At 38.2% G+C, this 14,893-nt stretch overlaps 1 protein-coding gene across 1 annotated transcript in view; it reads left to right on the top strand.

Annotated features, from left to right (window-relative positions):
* Positions 1-14,893, top strand: part of l3mbtl1 (L3MBTL histone methyl-lysine binding protein 1) — a 42,583-nt gene that overhangs the window by 9,546 nt on the left and 18,144 nt on the right. Inside the window, exons 6-13 of the mRNA XM_056450004.1 lie at positions 846-969; positions 1,693-1,741; positions 4,615-4,706; positions 6,109-6,213; positions 6,296-6,431; positions 9,234-9,325; positions 9,401-9,552; positions 11,046-11,122. Coding sequence (XP_056305979.1) covers positions 846-969; positions 1,693-1,741; positions 4,615-4,706; positions 6,109-6,213; positions 6,296-6,431; positions 9,234-9,325; positions 9,401-9,552; positions 11,046-11,122 — 827 coding nt within the window. The remainder of the gene's footprint in view (positions 1-845; positions 970-1,692; positions 1,742-4,614; positions 4,707-6,108; positions 6,214-6,295; positions 6,432-9,233; positions 9,326-9,400; positions 9,553-11,045; positions 11,123-14,893) is intronic.

The following is a 14,893-nucleotide window of genomic DNA, read 5'->3' as shown; positions in this document are numbered from 1 at the left end:
AGGCCGCTGTGTGCACCTTTTTGGCTTCTCGAATGTCTCGGAGTGCCGTTCGCGCCCGCGCTGTTCTCGCGTGAACCCACCAGAGGCCGCTGTCGAACGAACGTCTGTCTGTCCGACTGGCTGAATGATCGACTGGGCGACTGGCCAATCAGCCGGCCGACCCACCCTCCTCCTTCCCTGAACTCAACCAATTTTACCGATCGACCCGCCCGCCTTAAACTCAACCAACGATTTACAAAAGCCGTCCGGAAAAAGAAAAGCCCTCGTCCGATTTTTAAATGTTTTTTTTTTTTAACCACGTTTTTGGATTTTACCACATTCTCACCCTGTTATGAACTCTTTCGCTTTATTTCTTGGATTCTGTTTTAGTCTTACCTGATTTCTGGAACCGCTCTTCCCCGGACTCGAACCCGGTCGTCGTCGTCGTGGTCAGCTCCTCTCTTGCGTCTCGAGTCCGCCGACGCACAGGACGAGCTAACCGGACAAACTGGTTGCGGCGGGAAAGCCCTCCACACGAAGGCAAGCGGTCAGCCGGCGAGCGCTAAAAGGAACGGCGTCATACCGCCCCGCAGCGTTCGCTTAAAAAACGAAATGCAGCCATACGTACCTCCGGCTACATAATTCGCGGTCTCCAGAAACGTCCTCGGGACTACGTTTTTCGGAATGAGTCTGGGTTGGTTTTGAACCAGGTGTGCAATACCTAGTTCAACCACTGGGTGTCAAACTTAAACACTGCACCTTTAAGAATTTTTAGATATGTGGACTAGAATCAAGACAAAAAATCTAAGCACAAAAGCCTTTTTTGCAGTGTGTTGAATGCAGATGACACTGTGCTGATGCTTCAGTCCTGCAGGCCTCGCAGAAGCACAGGTGATGTATCGTGAGCATGACATGATGAAGCCCATGAAGAAGAGGAAGAGGAGGGAATACAACAGCCCATCAGAGGACGACTCTGATGCTGAACCAATGGTGCACTTCTGCTGATTAATTCAGGTCTTCCTAGCGGGCACCTTGCTCCAACAAAAAACATGCAAATTTAACACTTTACTTATAGTATAGTTATTTTGGTGGTCAACAGGCATCAGTCAAGGTTTTGACATCAAACATTTAGCATTTTTGATGTGTTTTTGCACCCCAGGCTCATTGGAGATACATGTCCAGGGCTACATTTTTGGGAACAGTTAAATATGTACCCGGGGCTATATCTGCTGGTGTTTTTGTCACAAATCCACTAAAGGCCGCCATGTATATTTTTGATCTAAAATACATTACTGGGGGCACGTTTTCCTCATACGTTTCATTTACATATACTTCTTGTGTTCCATGATAAAGCGTCCTGGTTTTTTAACCTGGTTTCTGGAACCGAACACAAACCCTGGTGTACTCCACATCCCAAGTCCTACACCGTACAAGGTAAGCTACTGAGCAAACTGATCGTGCAGATAGCATGAAAAGGAACAGAAGATTTCTGCGGCATCATACCGCCCTGTAGAGTTCGTATGCCTGGGCATGTATTTGCAGGTTTCCAAAAACTTTGCTCTGGGCATATATTCTCATCGAGCCTGTGTTGTTGTTTCTGAATGTTGTATTGATATCAAGGTTCCCACTGGGTTTCCTGTGCATTTAAATGATCTTGTTTTTTAAAGAGTGTTCTCTGTTCTAATGCAAGACAACGCACTCTTTTCATTTTAGGACGAGAAATCTGAGGCTTTGAAAATTGATGGCAGACAGATCAAAACAGGTACTTCATGACACTCCACGAAACAATTGTTACATTAAACCATTACATAACTTTGCAGTTTGTATTAATTAAAGGGATAGTTCACCAAAACATGAAAATGTGCCCAGTATTTACTCTCCCTCAAGTAGTTTCTAATTTTTTAAAGATTTATTTTTTTCTGTTGAACACAAAAGAAGAGATTTGATGAATGCTGGAAACCTGTAACCATTGACTTCCACAGTATTTGTTTTTCCTACTATGCTAAGTGAGTGGTTTAAGGGTTTCAGCTTTCTGCAAAATATCTTCTTTTGTGTTCAACAGAAGAAAGAAACTCATAAAGGTTTTGGATAAGTAAAGGGTGTGAAAATGATGACAGAATTTTTAGTTTTGGATGAATTATCTCTTTAAGGTTACATATTAGTAATATACATATTGGTGCCTTTAAACCTTTTGAAGGCTGCAATAGTAGCTTTTATTTCTGAAAATGAGAGTGACTCTAATAGTATATCCAGATTTGCTGAAATGAACAACAGATTGTGCAAAGATTTGTGAATAAGCATACATTTTTAAATGTTACAATGTTTTTATTTCATTATAACAGTTTACACTTTTATAACAAATTCTATGATTAAAAAGACTTCATTAAGGAATTAATGAACTCCAAAGTTTTTATTTAAAAAAAAAGCCTTATTCCAAAATGGATAAAATTCATTTATTTCCTCAAAATTCTACACACAATACCCCATAATGACAATGTGAAAAAAGATTTCATGAAATTGTTGCCGTGAAGCTCTAAATTGAGCTCAGATACATGCTGTTTCCACTGATCATACTTGAGATGTTTCAGCAGCTTAACTGGAGTTCACTTTGGTAAATTCAGTTGATTGGACATGATTTGAAAAGGCATACACCTGTCTATATAAGGTCCCAGGGTTGACAGTGCATGTCAAAGCACAAACCAAGCATGAAGACAAAGGAACAGGATTGTCTCGAGGCACAAGGCTGGGGAAGGTTACAGAAAAGTGTCTGCTGCTCTGAAATTTCCAATGAGCACAGTGGCCTCCATCATCCGTAAGTGGAAGATGTTTGGAACCACCAGGACATTTCCTAGAGCTGGCCGGCCATCTAAGCTGAGTGATCGGGGGAGAAGGGCCTTAGTCAGGGAGGTGATCAATAACCCGATGGCCACTCTGTCTGAGCTCCAGCGTTCTTCTGTGGAGAGAGGAGAACCTTACAGAAGGACAACCATCTGTGCAGCAATCCACCAATCAGTCATGTATGGTAGAGACGGAAGCCACTCCCACCTGGAATTTGCCGAAAGGCATCTGAAGGACTCTCAGACCATAAGAAACAAAATTCTCTGGTCTGATGAGACTAAAATTGAACTCTTTGGAGTGAATGCCAGGCATTACGTTTGGAGAAAAGCAGGCACCGCTCATCACCAGGCTAATACCATCTGTACAGTGAAGCATGGTGATGGCAGCATCAAGTTGTGGGGATGTTTTTTTAGCAGCAGGAACTGAAAGACTAGTCAGGATAGAGGGAAAGATGAATACAGCAATGTACAGAAACATCCTGAATGAAAACCTGCTTCAGAGTGCTCTTGACCTCAGACTGGGGTAATGGTTCATCTTCCAGCAGGACAATGACCCAAAGCGCACCGCCAAAATATCAATGGAGTGGCTTCACAACAACTGGGTGAATGTCCTTGAGTGGCACAGCCAGAGCCCAGACCCGAATCCTATTAAACATCTCTGGAGAGATCTGAAAATGGCTGTACACTGTCGCTTAATCTACCTGATAGAGCTTGAGAGGCACTGCAAAGAGGAATGGACAAAAATTCCCAAAGACAGGTGTGCCAAGCTTGAAGCATCATATTCAAAAAGACTTGAGGCTGTAATTGCTGCCAAAGGTGCATCAACAAAGTATTGAGCAAAGGCTGTGAATACTGATGTACATGTGAGTTTTCAGCTTTTTTATTTTTAATAAATTTGCAACAATTTCAACAAATCTTTGTTCAAATTGTCATTATGGGGTATTGTGTGTAGAATTTGGAGGAAATAAATGAATTTAATCCATTATGAAATAAGGCTGTAACATAAAAAAATGTGGAAAAAGTGAAGCGATATGAACACTTTCTGGATGCACACTATATATATATATATATATATATATATATATATATATATATATATATATATATATATATATATATATATATATATATATATATATATATATATATATATATATATATATATATACTGTTCAAAAAAAATAAAGGAAACACTTGGACAACACAATATAACTCCAAGTGTTCCCTTTAGTTTTTTAAACAGTGTATATATTATATATTTATCTATTTATAAATTAAATATTAGTGCTGGGCTAAAATGAATCACGATTAACTGCATCCAAAATGAACGTTCGTTTTGACATAAGATATGTGTGTATTATATATTACATTTTTATATCAATATAATACACACACATACATGAAAAAATATTTGCATACATTTTTAAATTTGTATATCACTTTGCATATCATATACATATACATTTGATCTAAATATAAATGAACTCCTAAATAAAAAACAAAGCATGCGTGTGTGTATTTATCTATATATAATAAATATACACAGCACACACAAATATTATGTCAAAACAGACCTATTTTAGATGTGATTAATCATTGCCCTGCACTAATAACTATAATAAATTAAATACAGTTCAATAAAGTATATAACATAAAGATGTATTATTATTTTTTAAATAATTGTTTTAAAAATGTTAACGTTAATGTTGAATTGGCAGCTTTACATGCACCAGATGATCTTCTTGGTAATAAAGTATGTTCTAGTGTGTGTGTGAATATGTTGGGGTCTTCTCTGTAGGGTCAGCAGAGACTAAGCTGGAGCCGTGGTCCTGGCCGCAGTATCTGGAGCTGCAGAAAGCTGTAGCTGCTCCAGTCCGACTCTTCCAGGAGGTCTGACCGCTTCATTTCATTGATTTCACCCTATTTTTGTCCTACATTAGTGCTATCAAACAAATAATTATGATTAATCACATTAAAATAAAAGTTTGTATTTGCATAATATATAATATGTAATATGTATATATATAATATATGTATATATGTATAATATATGTATATATATATAATATATGTATAATATATGTATATATATAATATATGTATATATGTATAATATATGTATATATATATGTAATATATGTATAATATATGTATATATATAATATATGTATATATGTATAATATATGTATATATGTATAATATATGTATATATATATATAATATATGTATAATATATGTATATATGTATAATATATGTATATATATAATATATGTATAATATATGTATATATATATAATATATGTATATATATATATATATATATATATATATATATATATATATATATATATATATATATATATATATATATATATATATATATATATATATATATATATATATATATATATATATATAATTTATGTATATATATATGTATATCAAATATATGTATATATTTGAGCCTCAGCTGGGTCAGTTGGCATTTCTGTGTGGAGTTTGCATGTTCTCCCCATGTTTGCATGGGTTTCCTCCGGGTGCTCCGGTTTCCCCCACAGTCCAAAGACATGCAGTACAGGTGAATTGAATAAGCTAAATTGTCCGTGGTGTAGGTGTGTGAATGAGTGTGTATGGGTGTTTCTCAGTGATAGGTTGCTGCTGGAAGGGCTTCTGCTGCACAAACAATATATGCTTTATAAGTTGGCGGTTCATTCCACAGTGGCGACCTTTGATTAATAAAGAGACTAAGCTGAAAAGAAAGTGAATGAATGTCTTGTCTATCATAATTCAGCCCTATTGAGAAATGAGCATCAACACAACGTTTAGAGTGGAAGTTGGGTTAAGGCAGACTCATTTCTTACAATTAAAATTAGGGCTGCACAAGGTATGAGAAGTGCGGAAGTGATGTTAGTGAGACCAGCAGGGGGCGCTCAACCTGCGGTCTGTGTGAGTCCTAATGCCCCAGTATAGTGAAGGGGACTCTAAACTGCTCAGTGAGCGTTGTCTTTTGGATAAGACATTAAACCGAGGTCCTGACTCTCTGTGGTCATTAAAAATCCCAGGATGTCCTTCAGAAAAAGAGTAGATACTGGGTTGCAGCTGGAAGGTTCATTCCACTGTGGCGACCCCTGATAAATAAGTGACTAAGCTGAAGGAAAATGAATGAATGAGTGTTGCTTTGGGGTTAAGCCAGTTTTGTGCTGGTTGTTTCTTCACGAGCATATGCTGTTTGTTTATTTAAGATAAAAGATCTTATACAGCTTTGAGATGTATGCGTGTATCCACTGTAGACGCAGAGGGTTCCCCTGATCCGGAACAGCTTCAAGCAGGGTATGAAGCTGGAAGGCATCGACCCGCAGCACCCGTCCATGTATTTCGTCCTGACGGTCGCTGAGGTACATTACAGCAGCTCTTCATGTGTCCTATTCTGCCTGTCATAACAGTTTCTGCCTCTTGAGTACTCGTTCTTGTCTGCAGGTCTGTGGCTACAGGTTACGCCTTCATTTCGATGGCTATTCCGACTGCCATGACTTCTGGGTCAATGCCAACTGTGCTGATATTCACCCCGCTGGGTGGTGTGAGAGCACCGCACACAAGCTACACACTCCCAAAGGTCAATTATACAGCTCTACACTGTAAGACACACACACACTTTTTCCAAGCTAAGTGGGCTTAATGCATGGGGACTTTTAGTTTTAAATAAGCCTGTGCAGGTGCTTCCTGTGAACTTCCTGTCTTGCTATTATAAACTTCCCAAGTTTAAGATCTGGCTTTAAAAACAGTGGTCTTCACTGTCTGATTGAGATATGATATAAAGTGGGTCTCACACTGAACAAGAAGCACTGCATTAAATGACATTGTACATTTTAAATGTCTTTAAAATACGTACATTTATTTTCTGCGCTCACTGTGCTTTTGTTTAACTGGCCTTTCATCTCGTTTTATGCTTGAGGAACTGAATGAAAGCTTAAGTTTATTTGACAGATTCTGTTTTTATTAAATTACATTGTCTGTGCTGTAAAAGGCACCTGGGCAGCACGGTTGGTCAGTGGTTCGCTCAGCAAGAAACCGAAACCAGCTAGACAGGAGCACTGAGAACAAAAACACCATCCCGCAAACAAAACAACAAACACACCAGGATGAGAACAAGCATCCCGTGCTCATACAATGACAAGGACAGACAATGATGAGAAATAAGAGAACTCAACCCAAGAAAACTTGAGCCGAGCACAACATACTAGACAAGACAGGACTAGTGTCTGGCCACCAAACCAACAATTAACAAGACCAAAGTGGCAAAATCCTGACACATTTACACCTGCAACAGATTCCAAAAAAGCTGGGACAGGATCAATTTAGGGCTAGTAATCAGGTGAATTGGTTATAATGAAACAGGTGATGTCAACAGGTGACTGTAATTATGATTTGGTACAAAAGCTGCATCTATGAAAGGTCTAGTCCTTTAGGAGCAAATATGGGCAGAGGATCGCCAGTTTGCTAACAAATACATGAGAAAATTGAATTGAAGTGTTTAAAAACAATGACATTGAATATGGATATTTCACCGTTAACAGTGCAGAACATAATTAAAGGATTCAAGGAATCTGGAGAAATTTCAGTGTAAAAGCACAAGGGCACAAGCCTAAGCAAAACAACCGTGATCTCCGATCCTTCAGGCGGCTTTTCATCAAGAATCATCATTCTCCTATAAGTGATATCACCACATGGGCTCAGGACAACTTTGGCAAACCTTCGTCAAGTAACATAATACATAGATGCATCCACAAATGGCAGTTAAAATTGTACTGTGCCAAAAGGAAGCCCTATGTTAACAGTGTCCAGCGGCACCGTTGACTTCTCAGGGCTCGGATGCACCTAGGATGGACCATTACACAGTGGAAACATGTACTGTGGTCAGATGAATCCAAATTTCAGGTATTTTTTGGGGGAGAAATGGACGCTGTGGGCTACTGACCAAAGAAGAAAAGAATCATCCAGACTTACCAGCAAAAAGTCCAGAAGCCAGGGTCAGCCATGTTATGGGGTTACGTCAGTGTCCTTGGCAAAGGTAACTTGCACTTCTGTGATGGCACCATTAATGCTGAAAATTACATAGATATTTTGGAGCGTTGCCTTCTTCTCCAGGGACACCCACGCATATTTCAACAAGACAATGTAAAACCGCATTCTGCACACATTACAAAGTCCTGGCTGTGGAGGAAGAGGATACAGGTGTTTGACTGGCCTGTCTGCAGTCCCGACTTGTGTCCAATAGAGAATGTGTGGCATATTTTGAAGCGCAAAATGTGACAACGAAATCCTCATACTATTGCCCACCCTAGGACTTTTTTTGCAGGAAGAATGGGACAAAATTATACCTAAAGCACTTTATCACTTGGTGTCTTCAGTCCCTAAATTAATAAATTAATTTGTCTCTAAAAAAAATAAATAAAAATCATGAGGAAAAGATTAATTGTTTGTTGTATTGTCTTAATACAAGTTAAAGTAATTTTATTGTTATTTAACTTGTTATTTGCGTTTTTCCATACTGTCCCAATCCTTTCTGGTTTGGGGTTGTATAATACACACCAGAGATGCGCGGATCAGCTGAAATGACACCCGAATCCGAGGCTTCATACTAATCGTCCACCCGCCTGCACATATAGTTTTATCTGATATATTTATCCGCACCCGATCGTCACTTTAATAATTTAATTCTTTGTTTTAGGCGTGATGATAGGTCACCGTGGATACTAACAGCAGATTCAGTGAACTAATCTGCGCATCTCTGATAGTAAAATAATATGTTAATCTTAAACGTTTTTAAATGAACATTTATTTATAAAAACAAACGTTTGTCTTTAGACAACATGTTCTTCATTTTTAAATAGATACAGAAAGTAAAAATAAGACGTTTCGGGCGATTCCGCCTCCCCTCCAAAACGCGGCCAGCTGCACTGAATGTTCACTCGCACCACGTGTTGGAGGAATGAACAAGATTCTCCTCGCATGGCGCTGCAGTCGTGGAAATAAGGGATCTTGTTTTTCTCCCAGAACGAGAGCAGATTTTCCTCCTCTAACTGAAGCTTTGAACAGTAGGCTACTCGTTCACTTCATCCATTAGCTTGTTATTGGGCGTCTCATATCTTCTCATTCTGCAAAGCCCACTCTGCTTTTTCGCTGGTCCACTGCCATGTCCCGCTACATCCACCCGCAACCGACCGGCAATTAATCATAATGTATTTTTTTAATACCCGACCCGCGGATTATCCTCAGCACCCGCGGATATAACCGCCATCAGCTCACCACTAATACACACATATATCCTATGTCAAGAACTTTTATTTTGGGTGCATTTATTCATGATTCATCTTTGCCCAGGTCTAGTAATTTTATGTATGATCTTCACTTGCAGGATGTAAAGAAGAAGAGTTTTCTTGGTCCAACTACCTAAAAATCACCCGATCGCAGGCAGCACCGAAAGAGTTGTTTTCAAGCTCTGTTAAAGTAAGTTTTCAGACAGTGAGCCTGCATTGCAGATCTTGACAGCTGATTGAGAACAGAGCTTGTGTGTGTGTCCAGCCGGAGACAGACTGTGGGTTTGAGGTGGGCATGAAGCTGGAGGCCGTGGACCGCATGAACCCGTCGCTCATCTGCGTGGCCACAGTCACCGACCGAGTGGCCGACCGCTTTTTGGTTCACTTCGATAACTGGGACGACACCTATGACTACTGGTGAGTTAAGCCCACTTCACACCACATGACTTTAAAGGGCACCTATTATGCCCGCTTTTAAGGTAAGGTAAGGTAAGGTAAAATCTTTATTGTCCCAGTTAGGAAAAACTTGTCTTGGGGTCTAGCCCCCACAAACATGGAAAAAAACAATACAACATACAAAAAACAAATGAGTATATAAATAAATAAATCTATCTGCCCCCCCGCCCCCCACCCAAAAAAAAAAATTTGCCTGAACGTAACAATTCATACTCCTCTTGCAGAGCATGTGATGCGTTACAAACTATTTGTTTAGCATATCTTAATGTGTCCTGTTCATGCATATTCTGCAGTGACATCTGTTCTGATACATTGATACATTGGGGGTCGCTGGCTTAAAAGTTTGAGAACCACTGCACTAGAGTGTCTATGTGAAGTTTCAGCTCAAAATAACACACTAACTCTTTGAATCTGACTCTTTTAGGCTTTGTTTTGATGACTGTCGCTTTAAATTCGAATGAGATTGTGCTGCTTTCAGAAGAGGGCGGAGCTACGAATGCCTACGCGTGAGCATAGTGTCAGATTCAAAACAGGGCTATTATTATCTCTGTCAATAATGGAAAACGTCTCAGGAGTGGGCGGACTGTGGAGACTACAGTGTTCATTTGTGCATCCTAAAAATCCATATTTATAATGGCTCTCAGTTGCTTACATTATCTTCAGTGGGTATGGCGGAGAAACTCTAACGGCAGACAGCTGCTTCTCACTTAGGTCTGTTTATGCTAATGAGGGAGAGCGGTACTTTCTTCCTCTGATGACACGCACAAATTGATAATGTCAATCGAAGTGTTTCTACACACTGCTTTATCAAGTGTGATCATTAAAAATAGAGTATTTTACCATGGGTGGCTCAGTGGTAAGCACTATTGCCTCAAAGCAAGAAGTTCGCTGGTTCGAGTCTCGGCTGGGGCGATTGTTGGCTTTTCCATGTGGAGTTTGCATATTCTCTACGTGTTCGTGTAGGTTTCCTCCAGGTGCTCCGGTTTCCCCCACAGTCCAAAGACATGCGCTATAGGTAAACTGAATAAACTAAATTGGCTGTAGTGTATGTGTATGAATGAGAGTGTGTTTGGGTGATTCCCAGTACTGGGTTGCTTCTGAAAGGGCATTCACAGCGTAAAACACAAGCTGGAATAGTTGGTGGTTCATTCTGCTGTGGCGACCTCTGAAATAGAGACTAAGCTGAAGGAAAATGACTGATTTATTAGCATTAATATATTCTACCTGCTGAAACATGGAGAAAACTGTGAAGTTAACCTTAAGGTCATGAGACTCTCCTCCGGTCATTTGGTTGTTCATTGAGCACAACAGAGGAGAAAAAACAATCCATCTCTTACAACTACTCCTATATATCTTTATGCTCACATACTCTTTATATCTATTCCTGGATGAAGTTAATAGTTAGGGTTAGGGTTAAGAGTATAGTCATGTCTTGGGTTTCCTCTGTGTTGTAGGTGTGATTCCAGCAGTCCATACATTCATCCCATCGGCTGGTGTCATGAGAGAGGCCTGCCACTGACGCCTCCACAAGGTAAATCTGGGGGAAAGTACTTTTTTAGGTTTCTAAACAATCATAATAGAGCTACTGTAATATAATCATTTGTAAACTTTAATATAACAACATTAACACGATGACTTATTCTTTTATATATTTATACTAAGTACAGCTCAGAATGTATTATAAGTACAGCCCACCTATTACATTATTTTACCCATGTCTTGACATTTTTAATTAAATAAGATGTTGACACCAAATTAGATCTTATATTTGACTTATATCCATAACTTTGTGACTGTAAAACTGTGACTAAATTGTGACTTTGAATAGGAGTTATATTCATTAATATAATTATATTCGATCTGTCAAATGATTAATCACGATTAATTGCATCCAAGATAAAAGTTTGTATTTACATAATATATACATGTGTACTGTAGATATTTATGTACATATGAATAAATCAAGTGTGCCACACACCTGCTTTTGAGTGAAGGTCTCGGCCGTTAGATCGCCCCCTGTAGGCTGGCTGCAGTACAAGTCATAAAGCCAGCCTCTTCTGTGTTAATGAAGGAGACTTGAGCCCAAATAAAAAAATTAATTACACTTGTAATAAGATGTCACGAAAGATGGTTTTGGTCAATTAAGGCACTGGCTATCAAGCTGATATTGTTGCAGATCTTCATTTTTGTAAACACTATGTTTTTAGCAAGTAATTTAATGCTAAAAGGTTATAAGTATTAAAAGGTTAAGTATTTCGGTGTTATTTTACCATGATAAAATTAGTTGTTCAGCAGTAATCTATACTTTCTGACCTACAGGATCCGGTAGATCACTGTTTATTCGGTAAGGTCAGGGCTTTATTGGGCTTTATTAGTTTGCTGATACCTGGCTGATACACACCTAGCAGACGGTGAAAAAGATCGTTATCTAGCAGTAACTCTTTTTATGGGTCTGAAACATAGACTGTAAAATATATGGACGGAGTATCCGTGACGTCACCCATAGGTTTCTGAACACTGCAAAAGAAGCTACAAGTAGGCGCGGCCAACCGTCGCCATTTTGTTCGCGCGTCATCGCACCCACGGCAGGATACCAAACAAGGGCAAAGAGGCGGAGAGTGAGCGGAGCTACAGACACCTGCTGGCACTTTGCTTGGACCTGGCAGACAGACTTTACTTTGGGAGAAACGCTTGATACTTTATTACCTGCGACTCATTTGTGTTCTGACCACATGTGCTTGGCTGTACACTATATCAATAAAGTGTTTAGACTTTTAAAAACACTGTGGTAATACATTGAGCCACTAAGCATTGTTTTTATGACGCTTTTCTACAGTAGGAAAACGTGAAATACTTCCAAACACTTCAAATATAGTGTGTGTTAGTAAATGCAAGACTATTGATGAACTCCAGCATAACACTGTATGATAACGCTTCAGATGACTGTTCTAGAGCCTACAGCTAATCAATCTGTCAGATTCTGGAGTGCTTTACGGGTCTAAAGAAAAATATTAATGATAAATGATCTTAAATAAAACAAATACATTTATAGAGATGGTATATAAGTATATAACATTACTCACATGGGAAACGGAGGCCACGTGAATGGTTTGTGAGCACAATTAAATGCACACAGCATCCCATATCATCTGATTATTGTAAGAAATAAGTCCAAAAGGCAGCTGACTGTGTAAAGCCACATAAAACAACACAAAAATACGATGAATATGCCGAGATCAGTGGCTAATCTGCCGGATTCAGCTGAGGTGAAGTGACGGCGACCAACCAGACCTAGCTGTCACTCAAGTGGCCACGCCCTTAATTATGCAAACTTAATATAACCTAAAATAAAGGAAATGGATGAGTTATAAAAAAATCAACCCCCCTCACAGTTGTCATGGAGGGTAATAATAGCTATATGAACCAAAATCGTTCTTTGTACCAGGCTGTAAACACCTTTTTTTCTGCTGTAAAGTTGGCCATTCTAACAGTGGGCTCAATTGCAATTTGCTCTATTATGGAGCCAGGACTAGCGGAATTTTGATGAATTGCAGTTTCAGTTACTTCCGTATTGGCTTCCCGAGGGAGAGCGGGAGGTTGCCGCTTGGTCTGAAATGATAATTAGGAAGACAAAACTAATGTTAGCCTGTAATATAATGTAATCTCCACATCGATCTCCTGTAATGTTATTTGAGCTTGATTTAAAGTCGTCTCTGACATTGTGAGTTTCGGCATGTTATTGAGTTAATCTACTGCATTTGCGGTTATAAAATATTAATGTTCTAGAAACAGAATCGAATCTTACATAACTAACAGAGCTGTAAATGTTATATATTATTTATATACATCATTTACCAATGGCTTTTATTTGAAAACTCCTAATAAACATTAAAATGAATGTAAATTCCTCTTTGCCAGATATAATGAAGGCATCAAATAAACCAAATGAAAACGAGGCAAAAAAATAATAAACAATATATAAGCGATGTTGCAGCAGCTGATAGACATCAGTTAATTTATTAATACTGCAAAGTTTATTGTACAAATTGTGTAAATACTGTTGATTGAAAACCTTGCTGTGTTTATCTTTAAAACACATGATTGTTAGCGCATGGTAAATCGTTATTTATAGTGTGTAGGCTATATTTTGGGTTCTGTTGATTGCTAATTAAAAAATAAAAACCTTTCTAAAAATGTATGTGTTTTTCATATGTTATTGTTCACATTTTACAAGTGATATTTCTACCCCTATGAAGATAACAAAAACCAACAACCCTGTTATAAGAGATATTTTTTGTGCTCATATTAGTCTAACTCAGCTAGAGTGTTTGAAAGATCATTGATATTTGCAGTCCAACATGTATTGCTTTCATTAAATTAAAACAGCTTACATCACACAGTTTTTAATCGTGTATTATTGCGTGTTTTCAATGTCAGTGCTTATATTTATATTAGTGAGCCTTTGTTATAGTGCAGATACGGGTGGTCAAGTGAGAAGTTCGGGGGCGTGGTTGATTTGATGTACAAGCGTTTGGTTGGAAGCTTGATTCTACGGCTCCGCCTCTGGTTCCATCTGGTAGTCCCTTCTGCGCATGCCCAGGCTCCAATTTCAGCAGTGTTTTGCGACAGTTTGTGCCCATCATGATGGTGTTTTGCCTTCAAAGCGTTCAATGGGAAATGGCGCTATTGCGTCGTCCATATTTTATACAGTCATTGGTATAAATACACACAAATACTTTACATCAAAAATTTATATATATGTATAAATTCATATACACACAAATATACACAGTACGCACAAATCTATTTTGTAAATATGAACATTATTTTGGATGCGAATTATTGTGATTAATCAGCTCTAAATTAAATACAGAATATATTTAAATACTTTTAAGTGCTTAAGGTTCAATACTCAATGTTTATTATGTTTCAAACCTTCATGAGTTTCTTTCCTCTGTTGAACACAAAAAAAAGAAAACTGAATAACATTCTTCAAAGTATCTTCTTTTTTGTACAGCAAGAAAGAATCTCATAAAAGTAGGAATCAGAGTAAATAGTGAGTAAATGTAAATTTTTTTGGGTGAACTATCACTTTACAAGTACAGTAACGAAGTACAAAAAACTATTCAGCACTGATAATAATAGTAATAATCATAAATAACCAGCATATTATAATGATTTCCGAAGGATCATTTGACACTAAAGACTGGAGTAACAAAGTTGCTACTGTAACTGAACAATGGTGTGTGTCTCTCAATAAATGTCTTCAACATGCATTTTTAATTATTTTTCTGTATATATT

Source organism: Danio aesculapii, chromosome 23 (assembly GCF_903798145.1).
Source record: "Danio aesculapii chromosome 23, fDanAes4.1, whole genome shotgun sequence".
NCBI lineage: Eukaryota > Metazoa > Chordata > Actinopteri > Cypriniformes > Danionidae > Danio > Danio aesculapii.
The sequence above is the reverse complement of the archived record's forward strand: the minus strand, read 5'-3'. Positions and strand labels throughout refer to the sequence as shown.